This window comes from Dipodomys ordii, unplaced genomic scaffold, assembly GCF_000151885.1.
Source record: "Dipodomys ordii isolate 6190 unplaced genomic scaffold, Dord_2.0 Scaffold68, whole genome shotgun sequence".
NCBI lineage: Eukaryota > Metazoa > Chordata > Mammalia > Rodentia > Heteromyidae > Dipodomys > Dipodomys ordii.
Genome location: NW_012267284.1, coordinates 7,140,473 through 7,158,797, shown reverse-complemented (window position 1 = coordinate 7,158,797; position 18,325 = coordinate 7,140,473). Strand labels below are relative to the sequence as shown.

Sequence of the window (18,325 nt, the reverse complement as noted above, 5' to 3'; positions counted from 1 at the left end):
AAAAAAAAAAAAAACCGCCCCCCTTGGAGGTTGCAGCTGCTCCTAGTTTTTTTTTGTTTTTGTTTTTTGTCGGTCCTGGGGCCTGAACTCTGGGCCTGGGCGCTGTCCCTCAGCTCTTCAGCTCAAGACTAGTGGCCTACTACTTGAGCCTCAGCACCACTTCCCGCATTTTCTGTGTCTGTGGTACTGAGGAATCAACCCAGGGCTTCATGCGTGCTAGGCAGGCACTCTACCACTAGGCCACATTCCAGCCCCTGCTCTTAGTTCTAAAGGAAGGAGGACAGGGTTGCAGACTAACTAATAAGACTCCTTTGTCACCTTTAACCGTGCCTGCCTGCATGGATTTTCTTGCTCGCAGGTCGTTATACCGACCTCTCTCTTGGGGCCGATGCGAGGCAGACTCCTTCGTTCTCGTACCGGGAGGGGTGGGGGAGTTCTCAAGCATGCACACTGCCTCAAGGAGGGCTCAAGTCTCCCCACTCTCCCACCCCCCCTCCCCGCCACCGCCCGCGGCGCTGTGCCCTTCCACATCCGGCCAGTAGGTGGCGCGCCTCGCGCCGCAGATAGGCCTCCGGAGCCAGCTAACCACCAAGAGGTGAAAACCTCCGAGGTTCCTAGAGAGACCACGTGGGTGTGGGGGGGGAGGGGGGAGGCGGAGGGGAAAGGATGGTGCAAAGGACGACCCGGAGGCGAAAGGCGGGAGCTTCCGTTCTTTGTTCTGTCCCCAGTGCGTGGGTCCGAGGCAGGGTCCAGCGGGGCCTGGTCCCGGCCCCAGGGTGAGTCCCGGGGGGTCGTGAGTGGGCGGAGGGAGGTGCTGGTCCGGGGCGGCCCGGGGCGGGGTGCGGGGGTCCCCGCTTCCCTCGGGGCCCCCCCGGGGGGCCCTGCGTGTCGAGGGCCCTGGTTCTGGTCGCAGCTCCCAGAAGTTGTTCCTGGGTGGCGGCGCTTGAACTCGGTGCCTGCCCTCTGGTTTCTTCCTCCAGGCGAGCGCTCTACCGCTTGAGCCACAGCTCCACTCCCAAGTTTTTGGTGTTCATTAGCAATAAGTGTCTCCCCGACTTTCCTGCCCTGGCTGGCTTTGAACCACGATCCTCAGATCTCGGCTTCCAGAATAGAGAGGCCGAGTTTACAGGAATGAGCCACCAGCATCTGGCCATTTGTGGGGCTGGGAAGGTGGCTCAGTGGTAGAGCGCTTGCCTTGCATGCCTGAGGCCCTGGGTTCGATTCCTCAGCACCACATAAGCAAAAAGAAAAAAGCTGGAAGTGGCGCTGTGGCTCAAGTGGTAGAGTGCTAGCCTTGGACTGCAGAGCTGAGGGACAGCACCCAAACCTAGAATTCAGGCTCCACAACCGACAAAGAAAGAAAAAAGAAGTGTTTATTAACCTACATGGGCTTCCCCTTTGTTCTAAGTATCTAGATTAGAAATAAAGTTGACACAGTTGTTTCATTTTTCATTCAGCATTGGCATTAACCGAAGTCAGAAGTGCCAGGAACTGAACAGAGTCTGCCACATTCTACTTTGGGTCTTCTGAGGACTGACTCCAACGAAGGAAGAAAAAAGGGGTCAACAGGTAAATTTTGCACTGCCCTCTTCACTTCCTGGTGGTCTGTCATTAGTTCCCATGAGTATCTCTAAGGTGTGGGCTTGGCAGCAGGGCAGGGGAATGGCCTTGCCTGGACCTGAAACTGAGGGGTGCAATGAAGAGTTTCTTTCAGTGAGTAAAATTATTTTCTCATGCCAACATTGGCAATTTGTTCTCAACAATATGCCTTTGAGTTCCAGCTTTGCTTGAGCCTATTGTGAGGGGGCCATGGCCTGCCTTTTACTTGCCTCTCTGAAGAGGGGGTTCTTTTGTGTGTGTGCTTGTTCGGGGGCTTGACCTCTTACATTCCACTTAGTGTTAACCTCTCATGGTTGGTACTCTACCATTTGAGTCAAATTCCATCAGGCTTTTTGCTGGTTAACTGGAGATAAGACTCATGGATCTGGGGTTGGAAGGTAGCTCAGTGGTAGAGTGCTTGCCTTGCATGCGCAAGGCCTTAGGTTCAATTCCTCAGCACCACAAGAGCAGAAAAGATGGGAAATGGCACTGTGGCTCAAGTGGTAGAGTGCTAGCTGAAGAGCTGAGGGACAGTGCCCAGGCCCAGAGTTCAGTCCCCTTGCAGACATTTAAAAAAAAAATCATGGATTCGTCTGCCCAGGTTGGCTATGAATGCAGTCTTCAGATGTCAGCCTCCTGAGTAGCAGGGATGACAGGCGTAGCCACCAGGACTTGGAGCAGTCTGACTTTTTGTGCTTACAGTTACCAAAGTGTTGATGTGGGTGCCAAGGTGGGGTATCATGGGAACCTCGGGCAGTTTTTTGTGGTCCTCTTATTACAGAGGCTAGTCTTTTCTCTGCCTTCCCTGGGTAGTACCGGAAGTGCTAGCTGCCTGTCTATCTGTGAACTTTGAACTCTTGCTTCTGCAGTGCTTCCTCATTCTCAGAGCCTGTTTCCTGCCAAGTCTGCACATGAAGAGATTAACTGAGTGCCCAGCCCGACCCATGGAAACTCAAGCTGATCATGTACCTCAGGAACCTCAGGCCTTGCTGGAGAGTGGTGAGAATAGGGGTCATTCTTTAGACAACTTTCTAAAGAAAAAATTGTGAAAACTCTGGCTCCTTCTGCCTCAGCCTCCCAAGTGCTGGGATCGTAGGTGTGTACTGCCATACAGGGCCTCTTCCATCCTTTTATTCAGTCAACCATCTATTGAAATCCTTCCCTCATCGGGTATTGCCTGACTAGTAGAATCCAGATGGGCATAAGGCACTGAAGTAACCCAGCTTAGTGGGAGGATACTGACTCTACTTAACCATTAATTCTAATTAATGTCAGCCTGATAGTTTTTTACAACTGGCACATTTTGGAAGAGTAGTGGCTTGTTGAACAAGATTAAGAAAATTTAGGGGTTGGGGCATGTCTCTGTTGTTAAGAGCACTAGCAAAGCATCAGGTACTAATACTAAGTTCAAGTCCTGGTCTTGAACCTAAAAAAAGAAAACTGATATCTCTTTGAATTTTTCAGGAATTCTTCAACAGCCAAGTTCAATCATGATTGTTCTTTTTGTTTTTGTTTTTTTGTCGGTCGTGGGGCTTGAACTCTGGGCCCGGGCTACAGCGCCACTTCCGGTTTTCTGGTGGTTTATTGGAGATAGGAGTCTCACAGTCTCTCCTGCCCGGGCTGGCTTTGAACCGCGATCCTCAGATCTCAGCCTCCTGAGTAGCTAGGATTACAGGTGTGAGCCACCAGCGCCCGGCATCATGATTGCTCTTCAAAATAGCTTTGAGAATAGGCTCTTGGGGATCATACTGTGGATCAGAAGCAGGGATGCATAGGAAGCCACTAAAATATATTGTGCTTTTTCTTCATTTTTATTGGTAGTACTGCGGCTTGAACTCAGGGTCTTGTGCTTGCTAGGCAGGTACTCTTACCACTTGAGCCATGCCCTAATCTCCTAGTTTTAGAATTACCTTGAAAAGCAAATCATTTAAGGCCGTTTTTGGCAGGTCAAGTATGGTCTGGTGGTTTTGCCTCTAAAGACAGACATGGGAACTTAAGACCTGGAGGAGTTGTATGCACTGTCACAGAAACAGACAACACTTGTAGAGCATAGATTTGATCTGCAAATGGAGAACAAGGATGATAGCTGTGGGCTTTCTAACAGGGATGGGGAAAAAAAGCTGCTGCTGCTGCTGCTGTTTGTTGTGATGCAAGAGCCTGAGGTGGTGGTAGGGACTTGTAGCCTGTTCCAGGCCCAGGTTGGGGGCAGGAGGTGACAGGAATACAGGAGGCACTGTGGTTCATGCCTATAATCCCAGCTACTCAGGAGGCTGAGATCTGAGGATTATGGTTCAAAACCAGCCTATGAAAGTCAGTGAGACTCTTATCTCCTGTTAACCAGCAAAGAACTGCAAGTGGAGGTGTATGGCTCAAGTGTAGAAAACCAGCCTTGAGCAAAAATGCCAAGCAAGATCATGGGGCCGAGTTCAAGGCCCAGTACTGACACACATCAACCAAAAAGAATACAGGAGTCATGAAAGCAGGACCTGGGTAGTTGTGTGGAGAAATGACCAGGGGCCAGAGGACCCGGACTCATCCTGGGCCCTGTTGTTCTTCAGCTATTCCTTCCTCTGAAGTTCCCGCCTTTCCTGACAAGGACAGTCTTGGAGACAAAGTGTTGGCAGCTGCATTCCTGAAGACCAAGTCTCAGGTGAGCTGTGGGGCCCTTCATGATTTCCTTCCTGTCCTGTGGAGCGCCCTAGACTGATGGCACCATCAGCACCGTGGGCCTTCCCTGCGGAATCCATCGTGGGCTCTGTCTCCTGCCTCTGACCTCTACCCACTTCCTACCAAGGGGTCGTCCCGCCCCATCCGGAAACCTGTGACTGTGTCTCTAGGAGTTGGTGACATTTGAGGATGTGGCTGTGTACTTCATCAGGAAGGAGTGGAAGCGCTTGGAGCCTGCGCAGAGGAGTCTGTACAGGGACGTGATGCTGGAGAATTACAGGAACGTGTTCTCACTGGGTGAGGAGCGCACCTTCCCTGCCCAGCTCCGCAGCTGGTGGCCTCCTCCCTTTGCTACTAGCAGTCTAGTTACTGAAAACAGTAGCTGCTGATGGAACATCCTGATAAAAGCCAGTGTAACTTACATTTATGCAGTAATTAACAGCTTGTAAAGAGTTTTTATATTTTCATTTAGCCTATCCTTGAGGTAGTTTAGAATTAACTTTGTTTTTGTTAAAGCAGTTCGGGGTTTGAACTCAAGTTTGCTAGGCAGGTGTTGTACCACTTGACCCACACACTTCTATCCACTCTCCCACTTCTTAAATTACCTTCAGATATTTGCACAAGGGGAGCTGGGTGCCAGGTCTGTAATCCTAGTTACTCAAGAGGTCTGAGATAGGACAATCATCCTGAACAGACAGCTCTGAGACTTTTTCTTTTCTTTTCTTCTTTTTTTTTTTGCCAGTCCTGGGACTTGAAGTCAGGGCCTGGGCTATGTCCCTGAGCCTCTCTAGTCAAGGCTAGCACTCTACCACTTGAGCTACAGCAACACTTCAGCTTTTTCTGTTTATGTGGTACTGAGGAATCAAACCCAGGGCTTCATGCATGCCTCATACATCCCAGCCCCAACCTCTGAGACTCTTATCTCCATTTAAGCAGCAAAAGGCCAGAAGTGGAGGTGTGGTTCAAGTGGTTGAGCACCAGCTGTGAGCAAAAAGCTGAGCTAGAGGGCAAGGCCCAGAGTTCAAGCCCAGTATCATGTGTACGCACGCACGCACACCACACATACACACACACACACACACACACACACACACACACACATCATACAAGTTAGTTTTTGAGATGGAATCTTGCTAACTTGGTGCTTTGGCTGGCCTTGAGCTGCAGTCTTTCCAGTCTCTGCTTCCTGAGTGGCTAAGGTTACATAGGCATGTACCACTATGCTGGCCCTATTCTCATTTTATGGATGAGGAAAGGGAGGTCAGAGATCTGCCCTTGTGTATAACTATATCAGAGCCTGGTGATTGTGAAGTTCTAGCCCCAGGCTTTTCACTCAAAATCGAGTTACTTGTGAGTGTGGGAGGAGGGATTTCTGAACAGGTGGGATTTTCCTGTGTCAACAAGAATGTTCTGGAACTCTTGGGTCCTCTGTTACCCCTAGGCACCTCCTGCTTTGTTTAGTACCTTGCTCTTACAGAAATGTGAACTTTTGTGAGTGTGCAGGTCCTGAGGCTTGAACTCAGACTGAGTTCTGTCCCTGAGCTTTTGTGTTCAAGGCTAGCTCTCTGTCACTTGAGCCACAGTTCCACTTAGTCTCAGACTTTATTGCTCCCACTGGCTTTGAACCACAATCCTCAGATCCCAGCCTCTTGAATAGCTAGGATTACAGGCGTAAGCCATTGGCACCTGGCCTTCCTGTTTCTTTAACCCAGTTGTCTTACTTTGCTCTAGCTCCATGCACTGGACATAAACCTCTTTGCAGGCCTGCAAGAGGCTGCACGCGCTGTTATCTTTACACACGCCAGTAACGTGAGCGCCCTGTCCTCTGACATCTGTTCCTTTTCCTACAAGGACCCGGTGACATTTCGATTTCTTATTGTCCAGATGGTGAGTCGAGAACTGAAAACGATGAAGGAATTTCCGAAGCTTCAGGATCCCATGGAATGCTATTGGGAAGATTCCAGAAGGATATCGCTCAGGGTCTTAAGTATGAAGAAGCTTATGGACAAGAACTCAGTCTCAAAAGGCAACTGGGGAACTCAACTGGTGAGAGACTGAACAGGAAAATCCAGGAGTTTGGTCAAGTGACAGCTGAGGAGAAGCTGACCCCCACAGGGGAGAGAAGCGAGAAATACAGTGAGTTTGGGAGCAGCCTCCTCTCACAGCAGCGACTTCCTACTGGGGACAGACCCCATAAGTGTGATGAATGTAGCAAGAGCTTTAACCGAACTTCGGACCTCATTCAGCACCAGAGGATCCACACCGGGGAGAAGCCGTATGAATGTAGTGAGTGTGGCAAGGCCTTCAGCCAGAGTTCACACCTCATCCAGCACCAGCGCATCCACACGGGCGAGAAGCCGTACGAGTGCCAGGACTGTGGGAAGACCTTCAGCTGCAGCTCCGCCCTCATCCTGCACCGGAGGATTCACACAGGCGAGAAGCCGTATGAGTGCCACGAGTGTGGGAAGACCTTCAGCTGGAGCTCCACACTCACGCACCACCAGCGCATCCACACTGGTGAGAAGCCCTATGCATGCAATGAGTGTGGGAAAGCCTTCAGCAGGAGCTCCACGCTCATCCACCACCAGAGAATCCACACTGGAGAAAAACCTTATGAATGTAACGAGTGCGGCAAGGCCTTTAGCCAGAGCTCGCACCTCTACCAGCACCAGAGGATCCACACTGGAGAGAAGCCCTATGAATGTATGGAGTGTGGAGGGAAGTTTACCTACAGCTCAGGCCTTATTCAGCATCAGAGAATCCACACAGGGGAGAATCCCTATGAATGTAGCGAGTGTGGAAAAGCCTTCAGGTATAGCTCAGCGCTTGTCCGCCATCAGAGGATTCACACTGGAGAGAAGCCTTTGAATGGAATGAGTCTGAGCAAAAATTCTCTCGGGGTTCCTGCTGAATTAAATGTCTGAGCATTTACACGAAAGAGCCACAAACCCGATCACCCGCAAGGGCTCTGGCTCTATCGACAACTTAGGGTGTGCCCTTCCGCCTCATACCTTTCACTTCAGAGAATGAAGGGGTGGGTTGGGAAAATCTTGGCACACTGACTGGCAGATGCCAGCCTTGAAAAGTTGTGAGACACAACAGATTCAGGGCTGGGGATGGAAGGAGGCTTGGGGACCAGCCACCCCTTTTTGGAAGGGTGTTTGCACTAAACCATTTTTATCACATCACAGAAGCCTTCCTTTCCAAGGTAGGGATGCAAACATACTAGAAAGGAGATTTCAAAGATTCTACTAGTTGGAGTCAGTAGAGTGAGCACAAAAAGTGGAAAGAATATTCTGGGTCCTGATTGCTAGGAAGGAGGATAGAAGCTGGATTTCAAAGCCATTGTCCTCCATCCAGCTTCAAGATTTAGCAAGGAACATGCTGCTTTGTTTTCTGATTTGGCTAATAGTACAAACTTGGTGCTGAGGGATTTAATTTATTAAGAGGAAAAAAACCCAAAAGATTTTTCTGTGATCTGTGATCTGCTCTTAGAGCAAGAAGACCCCATTTCCAAGGGCAGTCTGGCAATCCACGAGGCCCTCGTCCTTCCTGTGATAGAGGAACTGAGGAGGAAGTTCTGTGCAGTGAAGAACTTGAGGAGGGAAGAGCTTGAGCTTTGGTCTTCCCTCTGTCCTTGCCTCCTGGTATGAAAAGTGATTCTAATGGTAACCTCCTTACTAAGGATGCTTTCAAAGAGCCCACTCAGCCAGCAGACCCCCTGCTCTGTCCCTTCTAACACCTAACTGCAGCTCAATCTCTTCTGACCTCACCAGCCCAGGATTAATACAAATAGAGCAAATAAGGAAGGCACCTTGGACAAGGGTTCTTTCTCGCTGGGTTAGGATGGTGCTTCTGGAGTATTTCTGACCCAGGAGATCACCTTCTGTCACCTTCCATTTTCCACCTGCTCCTCCTGTAGCATAAATGAAATGCACTATTAAAACAATAGTTTTTCAGGAGATTGAGTGTGTTTTTGTGCAAGGGCCAAATTCCACTTAAAACAACACCAACTATTAGATTCTAAAAGAGCCTTTAAGGATTTTTACAGATAACTTCTTATGTACATAGTTACAGTCGCCTTCAAGTCACATTTAGGAGTTTGTGGTAATGCATTCTGTATGATTCAGTAGGAAAGGAAAAAAAAAAACTTGTTTGGGTAGCAATTCTCATTTTTTTGGTAGAATCTGGAGCTTATCTTTCTCTGAGTAGCTTGGACTGCAGGTGTGAGCCATTAGCGTATGGCTTACCTGCTGGTGTGAGTTTTTCCACTGCTACTGGGAGGCAAACTGGTAAACTCTTTCTGGTCACTGAATTGATTTCCAAACCAGAGTCTCAGCCAAGCAAATACAATTTCTCCTCCAGTCACCTTCTCCATTAGGTTTGTTGGTTTGTCTTTTTGCCAGTCCTGGGGCTTGAACTCAGGGCCTGGGCACTGTCTGAGCTGTTTTTGTTCAAGGCTAGCACTTTACCACTTGAACCACAGTGCCATTTTTGGCCTTTTCTGTTTATGTGAGTCTGAAGAGTTAAACCCAGGGCTTCAAGCATACTAGGCGCACACTATCACTAAGCCACATTCCCAGCACCTCCATTCGTTATTTTTGAGGTAAGGTCTCACTTTGGCCTGGGCTCCCCTTCCTTCTACCAGTGCTTCCCCATGTAGCAAGATGTGTCAGGCATGTGCCACCACATTGTCTGGTTGACTAGGGTAAACTTTTGCCTGGGCTAAGTTCCAACCAAGATCTCTCAATCTCCACTTCCCCAGTGGCTAGGGTTACAGGCTAGAGGCACTGCTCAGCAACAGTTGTTATACTTCCCAAACACATTGTTTTTTAAAAAAGAATGTGTGTGTCCACATGATAGAGACTACCTTGGGCACTGCTGGCACTTAAGTGTTAAAAGTAGGTGGGCCCTTTATGAAATGTATCAACTCAGGTTATTGGGAGAAAATAAGGACTCAAATGGACAGCCTTAGAAATGGGGTTCTCAACTAGGCGATGAGCCTGGGGTCCAGTCCCGGTTTATGATGGACCCCCAAACACTTAGTGGTAGCGTGGTTGCCTAGCAAACATGAAGCCCTGGGTTCAATTCCTCAGTACCATGTAAAAAGACAAATCGCTCCCGACACTGCCTCCAGCTCCGCTGTCTTGATACTCTCAGGCACGCCACAGGGTAACACCACTTCCGGCCCTCTGGCCCGGAGTAAAAGGTCCTACTCACTCTAGAGAGGACACCAGACACCTAGACTCAGCGCAAGTGCCTGGCTCCGCCCGCTTCCAGAAGGAGCCATCCTGGGAGGGCCCTTGAGTTCAGGGGACCTCAAGCTCCTCTAGGACCCCGGGTTTCCGACAACTTCATGATCTTACACACACACACACACACACACACACCGTCGGGGAGCCAGAAGGAAGGGGGCGCAGCAAGGCCTTACTTCGCGGCAGGCAGGACTGATCGAATATATATGCCTTAGAGGGTGAAGGGATAAAAGCTATATTCAGAATGAACCAGACTTGGCATTTTGAGCCCGCAAATTTCCAACTGAGCAGATAGAGGGTGGTGTGCAAAAAGAGTTAGAGAAACAGGGATGGCCATCGGGATTTTATAAGGGTTTGAAAAGAGAACAGCCGAGAACTGCCCAGACCTCAGGCCTGGGGAGACCCCCGACATCCCAAGTACAGCCTGCCAAGGGAGGCCTGGGGCCTTGTTTGAGACATTTCTGGGCTTCCAGAGGAAGCTTCATGTCCTGTGGCTTCAAATCAGAACTGGCAGCTCCATCTCCTTTTATTTGCGCCCGTACTGGCACTGAACTCCAGCCTCCTGCTTTCACTTGGCCTTTTCACTTAAGGTTGGTGCACATCTACCTCTAGTTTTTTATTGGTTAATTGAGATAAGACTTTCCTGCTGGAGCTGGCTTCAATGCTCAGATCTCAAGCCTCCCAAGTTGCTAGGATTACAGGCATGAGCCGCCAGCTTTACTTATTTTGTTGGTTGTGGGGCTTGAACTCTGATCCTGGGTGCTGTCCCTCAGCTCTTCTGCGGAAGACTAGTGCTCTACCACTTAAACCATGGCACCACTTCCGGTTTTCGGAGTGGTTTACTGGAGATAAGAGTCTCATGGACTTTCCTCCTCCGGCTAGCTTTGAACCTCGAACCTCATTTGTCAGCTTCCTGAGTAGCTAGAATTACAGGCGAGAGCCACCGGCACCCTGTCAGCTTTATTTTAAGACTATTTTTTTAGGGCAGATGAACGTTTACAGCAACATTGAGCAAAAGACAAAATTTCTCAGATACATCCCATGGCCACACCATAGGCAGACTTCATATACATCCAGTGTCCACACCACACAGGCATACTCCATTACCAACATCCCCACCTAAGTGATAACAGGGCCTATAATACTAACATCTATCTAAAGTCACAGATTACCTTAAGACTCAGTGGTGTACACTGCATGGATTTAGACTATAACACCAAACCGTGTAAAAATATATCATTGTGATTATACAGCTTGACTTAGTAAGATTTAAAATTTCTCCAAGCCGTTTTATGGCTTGATAATTCATTGCTTCTTAAAACCGAGTAACATACTGTCCTGACTTATCACAGGCTTATTCCCTGCCAAAGGACATCTTGGTGCTTTTGAGCACTGGGGAATAACGTACAAGTATCCATGTGCAGACCATTCTGTAGTTACAAATTTTTAGTTCCTTTGGGTAAATACCAAGGGATATGATTGTTGGGTCATACATTAAGAGCGTGTTCAGTTTTGTTAAGCTGTTTTATGATTAAGATCTTTTTTTTTGGGGGGGGGGCGTCATGGGGCCTGAACTCTGGGCCTGGGTGCTGTCCCTCAGCTCTTCAGCTCAAGGCTAGGGCTCCACCACTTGAGCCACAGAGCCACTTCCGGCTTTTTTCTTTTTGCTTATGTGGTGCTGAGGAATCGAACCCAGAGCCTCATACATGCAAGGCTCCCAGCCCCAAGGTCATTTTTGCAAAATGTCTAGTATGTGTCTATCATGGGACGTAGGTCACTAGATCTGGGGACTACAAAGATTCTGATCTTGTCAGGGACTTAAGCAGCAGTGGGTTTATTAATGCAGAAAGCAGAGCAAAGTGTGCTGTCCAGATAAGAGTGGGCAGAGGTCCCAGTGTTGGAAAACTGGGCTGTGATATTAGCTTCTGGAAATTGGATTGTACAGATTTTCATCAGCTTTATACACATAACCAAAACCCATATGAAGATGACAGCCCAATGGGCAAAAGTACACTGATGTAGAGAAAGCATGTCATTGCACCTATCACAGCCACGCCCAGCCACAGACACACACCTGTAAGTCCCTAATCGAAACGTGCCAGAAGTCCCCATCTTTAAGAACAGTCAGTTTGCTGGGCCCCGGTGGCTCACGCCTGTAATCCTACCTACTCAGGAGGTTGAGATCTGAGTATCTCGGTTCAAAGCCAGGCCGGGCAGGAAAGTCAGTGAAACTCTTATCTCTAATAAACCACCAGAAAACCGGAAGTGGCGCTGTAGCTGAAGTGATAGAGTGCTCGCCTTGAGCTGAAGAGCGCAGGGACAGCACCCAAGCCCAGAGTTCAAGCCCCATGGCTGACCAAAAAAACCCCAAAACATTCAGTCACCAACACACCACTCATCACAATAATGGTCCTGAGGCATTACAGTGCTATGTTTATTCTGAATGCAATAAACTGTCTTCAGTGTGGCTCAATTCTTTACAAATACACTTGTGGAATATACAACGTTGAAATAGTTAAAGTTTCCTCCTTAAGCTTGATTCACATCAGATTTCAACTACAGAGGCAGGGGCCCTACAAGGCCAAGTGAGCCCTAGGGCAAATGGGTGGGGTGTCAGGCTGGACTGGCCTTGGAGGACAAAACAGAGCCACAAGTGCCCTGCAGGCCTCCTGCCTAAGCGGCCGCCACAGAGCACCAGCTCTCAGGCAGCCCTGGCCACCAAGTGGCACAAAATCTATCACGAGCTGTTATTGTCTTTAGGGCTTCTCTAATATTAACCTTCTGAAGCTTACTTACAAAACTCAAACAAGAAACAAGGTGCTGGGCAGCTAGAGCCCCTGCCCCTCCCCGGAGTGGACCTTCTGGTGTTTGGAGAGGTTGGACTTGCTGCAGAAGCTCTTCCCACAGTGGCTGCACCAGTAAGGCTTCTCCCCAGTATGAATCCGGTGATGCTTGTTGAAGTTGGAGCTGTGGTTGAAGGCTTTCCCACACTCCTTGCACTTGTAGGGCTTCTCGCCCGTATGCAGGCGCTGGTGCGAGCTGAGGCCTGCGTGCTGACTAAAGCTCTTCCCGCACTCATTACACTGATAGGGTTTCTCACCAGTGTGGATGCGGTAGTGGCGGATGAGGCTGCCTTTCCCACTGAAGGCCTTGCCGCAATCTTTGCACTGATAGGGTGCCTCCTCTGTGTGCATCCTCTGGTGTTTCAGGAGGTCTGAGCTCTGCCCAAAGGCTTTCCCACACTTACAGTCATAAGGCCTGTCCACCAAGTGCGTTCTGTAATGCAGGGTAAGGTTGGAGCTGTGGCTAAAAGCCTTTCCACATTTGGTGCACACGTATGGTTTCTCCCCAGTGTGCGTTCTGCGGTGTTTGGTAAGGTTGGAACTATTACTAAAGGCCTTTCCGCACTCGGCACAGATGTAGCGTCTTGCCCCAGGGGCTGACTTAGGAGAAACCGATTCTGTCCCTTTCTTGGACCCTGCATGGTGAGGAGGGGCTTTTGCTCCCCTTCCCCTTTCTGGGTTCACCCACTGCCTCTCTGCCCTGACCTCACACTTGTTGGCAATAATCACGGGGATGAAATCCCTCATAAGTCCATCTTCTTCAGAACTTTTCTGCTCATCTGCTGACTCCTCATTCTGGGGGTTTGATTTGCAACCTGGAACAGGAAGCATAGTGAGGTATGTCACATGTCCTTGTTCTAAGCAAGGAACAGGATTGCCAAGTGAGGCAGACTGACTCAGAAGGGTGATGAAATACAGGAGAACTCAGCATGGCTGCAGGACAAATCATCCAATCATCAAGAGCTCAGGGGGGCTGGGAAGGTGGCTCAGTGGTAGAGCACTTGCCTTACATGACTGAGGCCCTGGGTTCGATTCCTCAGCACCACATAAGCAGAAAAAAAAGCCAGAAGTGGCACTGTAGCTCAAGTGGTAGAGTGCTAGCCTTGAGCTGAAGAGCTGAGGGACAGCGCCCAGGCCCAGAGTTCAAGCCCTATGACCAGACCCCCAAAAAGACAAACAAAAACTCAGGGACTGCCTTCAGGCCCTAAGTTCAAGACAAACCAGGACTGTAGCATACACATAAGGCAAAAACAGATGCAGGGACTGGGAAGGTGGCTCAGTGGTAGAGTGCTTGCCTTGCATGCATGAGGCCCTGGGTTCGGCCCTGGGTTCAACTCCTCAAATCCATATAAGCAGAAAAAGCCAGAAGTGGCACTGTGGCTCGAGTGGTAGACCACTAGCCTTGAGCTGAAGAGCTGGGGGACAGTGCCCAGGCCCAGAGCTCAGGCCCCACAACCAGAAAACAATAACAAAAACAGATGCAATAGGACTGAAGCAAAAAAAGGCTAAGCTGTAAACTCACAAAACCCTTATTTCACACAGAACTGCTTGTAAAAACAATCAGAGCAGGGCTGAGATGCAGCCCACATGGCAGCGGTTGCCTAGCATGCACAAGTCCTCAGGTTCAATGCCTAACAACACATACACACAGCCACACCCATACATGGTGGACACTCGCTCCATGTAAAATCACTGCATGGTCAGATCCGTGAATGAAAGCACCTGACTCTCAGCCCTAACCATCCACGTTGAAAAAAAGGATTATGAGAAATCAATGAAAAAACAAGTTGTCCTTCAAAACCTCACTCTTCTTTCTTCACCTGACCATCTCTTTCCTTCCTTGGCCAACAGGTGCTTCCAGGCTTATTCCTTCTTCTCTGGCTGCCAGTGACCAGAACCTTAGCAAAGCTCCTTTCCATTCTCCATAATGAGCCAACCCTCAGCTGCGCATAGAAACCCCTTCAAGTCCCTGCAGAGCCACAGACTTCACATGTGGGAAGAAATAACCAGAAATGTTAACATTTTAAATTTTCTCTGAGAAGTTGAAAACTTTTTCTTTTTGTGCCAGTCCTGGGACTTGAACTCAGCGGCTGGGCACTGTCCCTAAGCTTTTTTGCCCAAGGCTAGCATGCTACCACTTGAGCCACAGCTCCCCTTCCAAATTTTTGCTGTCCAACTGGAGATTCGTCCTCCAGACTTTCCTGCCTAGACTGGCTTTGCACTACAATCCTCAGATCTCAGTCTCCTGAGTAGTGAGGATTACAGGCGTGAGCCACCGGTGCCTAGTTCACCTATGACATCGGACAAAATTTGACATTTTGTAGTTTTACCACCTAGATCTTATTTACTTGGATTGTATTTCCTTGAGGACTTTGTCTTTCATCAGTTCTGGACAACTCTGTCATTTTCTCTTTCTCCCGATTCTGTCTCTACATCTGGAGCGGCTAACTGCACAGACAGCAGACTCCACAGCTCCCTTAGCCCCTCCACCTTGCTCTTCCTATGCAGCAATTCAGGTAACAGTCTCAGATGTTGAATTGTCTATGACCACAGACTCACATTTACAAACTCTGTCTATGTATATTTTTAATCAAAGCTGCTTCTCTTCCCTTGAACGCTTCCTTTCTTCCTTGGGATGTGAATTATTTTAAGCCAGTTTTCTTTTTTTGGTGTGTGTCAGTCGTGGGCCTTGAACTCTGGGCCTGAGCACTGTCCCTCAGCTCTTCAGCTCAAGGCTAGCGCTCTACCACTTGAGCTACAGCACCACTTCGTTTTCTGGTGATTTATTGGAGATAAGAGTCTCATGGACTTTCCTGCCTGGGCTGGCTTTGAACTGTGATCCTCAGATCTCAGCCTCCTGAGTAGCTAGGATTACAGGCGTGAGCCACTGGCGCCCGGCTAAACCAGCTGTGTGTGTGTGAGTGCACACGCACGCGCACACACGCACACGCACACACACACACAACCAGAACTGGGGCTTGAACTCAGGGCCTGAGCACTGTCCCTGAGTTTTTTGATTAAGGCTAATGCCACAGCTCCACTTCTGGCTTTTTTTTTTCCTTTGGCAATTAACTGGGGATCAGAGTCTTATGGGTTTTCCTGCCTTGGCTGGATTTGAACGGCAATCCTTGGATCTTGTCCTCCTGAATAGCTATGATTACAGGTGTGCCACCACCACTGGTTTCCTAACACATTTTTCACTTCTGACAAGCTCTGTACAGCGTCAGCAGGGAAGGAGACTTCCAATGCCTTCCAGTTGCCTTCCCAGAGGCATCTGTTTTTCCTCTGTGGTCCAGGAAACTGGCCAAGGGTAGCACTGCCTGTGTGGTTAAAAAAGTAGAGACCTTTACATTAACTGGAGTGGCTGGGCGGATGTAGTTCCCTCTCCTCCCCCAGATGCAGCGTCCTCAGCCAGGGTCCCAGCACAGAAGACACACTCTTGGAGGATCAATGAGTTTGATAAACAAATTGACCACACAGCTATGCACAGCTTGAATGAGCCACAGGAGATAATGTCACTGCATGAGACAACAGTGAGAAAGTGTTAAGAGAGACTATGATACCAGAACTAGAGAGAAGAGCACATAGTGGGAGAGAAGGTCATGTGATAAGAGCTTTATTTATAGGTTATGCCATTGGGTAGGAAGAAAATTGAAGGAATGCCCCAATGCATTATTTTTAGAACACTGTATTAAATAGTTAGAGATGGGGAGCCCACCATCTTTGAACATGTCCCAAACCCAGGGGCATGGAGAGATGATCCTTACCTTGAATTTTTCTTAAATCTTGAGTGAAAACCTGCTCCTCACCAGTCTCTTGGATGTACAGAGGCCCCCAAGAATCATATTTGGGACTGCTGTCACCAGACTGTTCCCTGCTCGGGGACTCTTCTGCAGTGCCTGAAGGTGACATCTGTTTCTGTTCACTTGGAGGAGTTGAGATCTGGAGACAGTAAGAAATGGCTGAGTTTGTGTGCAGTTCACTTTAAGATGAAAAATCTAAGAAGAGATATGCAGAACCTCTAGGAAAGGGGAAAAAAAATCACCCGTTCTATTGGATTCAAGGACTAAAGGTGGTATACGATGGAGGAAACATGACCTGATTTAGAAGTTTCCATGCAGCTAGTCTTACTCAAAGGCCAAAACCACATTCCTCCTTCAACCCACTGGCCACAGAAAGCTCCTGCCTACCTGCAGTCCTGGTTCGTCCAGCTCCCGCTCCAGGTCTTCTAAAAGAGTGACAGCCTCTTCTGCACTCTCTGGGCAGTGCTCCTGCACCCAGGCCCGGAGTTCCCGGGGCAGGATGGTCAGGAACTGCTCCAGCACCAGCAACTCCAGGATCTGTTCCTTGGTGTGGATTTCAGGCCTCAGCCACTCGCAGCAGAGCACCCGGAGCTGGCTCAGAGCCTCGCGGGGTCCTGGGGTGTCATGGTACCCAAACTGCCTGAAGCGCTGGCGGAACATCTCCAGGCCAGGACGGCATTTCCTTTTGTCTTCCTCCTCCTCCACTTTCACAGCTATTGGCCCTGCATGCTCCTGAGCCAGCCTGGGGCCAAGAACTGTGGCCATGCCTACCACTTTGGTCATCAGACTCCAGGAAACACTTCTCTAAGGTGGGCTGAGGAACAAAAATACTGGTTCCTTTAGGTTTCTGGTTCTTAGGGCCACACACCTTAAACCTATGAAAATATGGTTGTCATATTACCACCAAAATGGAAAGTATGGGTTTTGGTCTTTATAGCCATAACTTTCAGCACACTGAACTGTGGAAACTTTAGCCCCCATAAAACTGCCACATAAAAACAATAATTCTGACAAAAAAAAAATAATATATGAGCTGGGCACTTTGGGTGGCTTATGCCTATAATCCTAGCTACTTGGGACAATTAAATGTAAGAATGGAAATTCAAAATCAGCCCAGGAAGACAAACCAATTAATCAAGAAAAAGCCAGGTAGGGTACCAGCCAAGCAAGTAAGCCCACAAGACTCTATTTCTCATTAGCCAGCACAAAGTCAGCCAGAAAGCATGGCTCAAATGATAGAGGGGCAGAGTAAAAAAAGTCAAAAGACATTCCTTGGGTTTTTTTTTTGCCAGTCCTAGGGCTTGAACTGTGGGCTTGGGTACTGTCACTGAGCTTCTTTTGCTCAGGGCTAGTGATCTACCACTTGAGCCAAAGTGCCACTTCTGGCTTTTTCTAAATAGTTTATTGAAGATAAGAATCTCATGATTATTTCATGCCCCAGCTGGCTCTGAATCATGATTCTCAGATCTCAACCTCCTCCTGCCAACACCTAGTTATAGATGTGAGCCCCAGGTTTCCGGCTCTTCCTTAGGTTTTTAATCCCCAGTAACACACACACACAGAGTAGAATTGCAATATAATTTTGGGCTTCATTTGATTGACACTTTAACTAGAACATACTCAAGTTTTTGTTTTGTGGGTGGTATTGGGGTTTGAACTCAGGGCCTTATGCTTGTTAGGCAGGTGCTCTTAACATTTAAGTGACACCTCCTAGCCCTTTTTTGCTTTCACTATTTATTATTTTTGGGCCGGTCGTGGGGCTTTACCTCAGGTCCTGGACACCATCCCTGAGCTTTTGTGTGCTCAAGGCTAACGCTTCACCACTTTAACTACAGCTCCACTATTAGCTTTTAAGTGGAGATTAAGAGTCTTATGGTCTTTCCCTGCTTTGGCTGGCTTCGAACCGTGATCCTCAGACCGCGGCCTCCTGAGTAGCTATGATTTTACAAAGCCTGAGCCACCAGGGCCCAGCGTGAGGCCAGGTTTGGATCTCAGTTCAGATGGCCGTTGAGACGGGAAGAGCAGCCCTCACTGGATGAACCGAAGCTCCGAGGAGGCCTGAGTCGCGCACACAAGTTCTTGTTTCTTTTTTTGTGAACTGTTCTCGTTCCCTTCCTCCCGTCCTCGCGCGGCGCGGCGCGGCGGCGCCCGTGGTGGA

The 18,325-nt window shown here is 48.9% G+C and overlaps 2 protein-coding genes across 7 annotated transcripts in view; one reads left to right on the top strand and one right to left on the bottom strand.

Moving 5' to 3' along the window:
- Znf3 (zinc finger protein 3) overlaps positions 1–7,959 on the top strand; it is an 8,136-nt gene extending 177 nt beyond the window's left edge. The window contains exons 1-6 of one of the 4 annotated variants that reach the window (XM_013023427.1): positions 686–776; positions 1,458–1,566; positions 2,465–2,598; positions 4,158–4,249; positions 4,437–4,563; positions 6,151–7,959. In XM_013023427.1, coding sequence (XP_012878881.1) covers positions 2,511–2,598; positions 4,158–4,249; positions 4,437–4,563; positions 6,151–7,190 — 1,347 coding nt within the window. In that variant the 5' untranslated portion in view covers positions 686–776; positions 1,458–1,566; positions 2,465–2,510 and the 3' untranslated portion in view covers positions 7,191–7,959. Of the gene's footprint in view, positions 1–685; positions 777–1,457; positions 1,567–2,464; positions 2,599–4,157; positions 4,250–4,436; positions 4,564–6,150 lie in introns of those variants that run through there. The other 3 variants (XM_013023428.1, XM_013023429.1, XM_013023430.1) reach the window with 3 other exon arrangements.
- Positions 7,960–11,939: 3,980 nt separating this feature from the next.
- Positions 11,940–18,325, bottom strand: part of Zscan21 (zinc finger and SCAN domain containing 21) — a 6,819-nt gene continuing 433 nt past the window's right edge. The window contains exons 2-4 of one of the 3 annotated variants that reach the window (XM_013023424.1): positions 16,555–17,042; positions 16,132–16,306; positions 11,940–13,179 (exon numbers count right to left, since the gene is read on the bottom strand). In XM_013023424.1, coding sequence (XP_012878878.1) covers positions 12,350–13,179; positions 16,132–16,306; positions 16,555–16,950 — 1,401 coding nt within the window. In that variant the 5' untranslated portion in view covers positions 16,951–17,042 and the 3' untranslated portion in view covers positions 11,940–12,349. Of the gene's footprint in view, positions 13,180–16,131; positions 16,307–16,554; positions 17,452–18,325 lie in introns of those variants that run through there. The other 2 variants (XM_013023426.1, XM_013023425.1) reach the window with 2 other exon arrangements.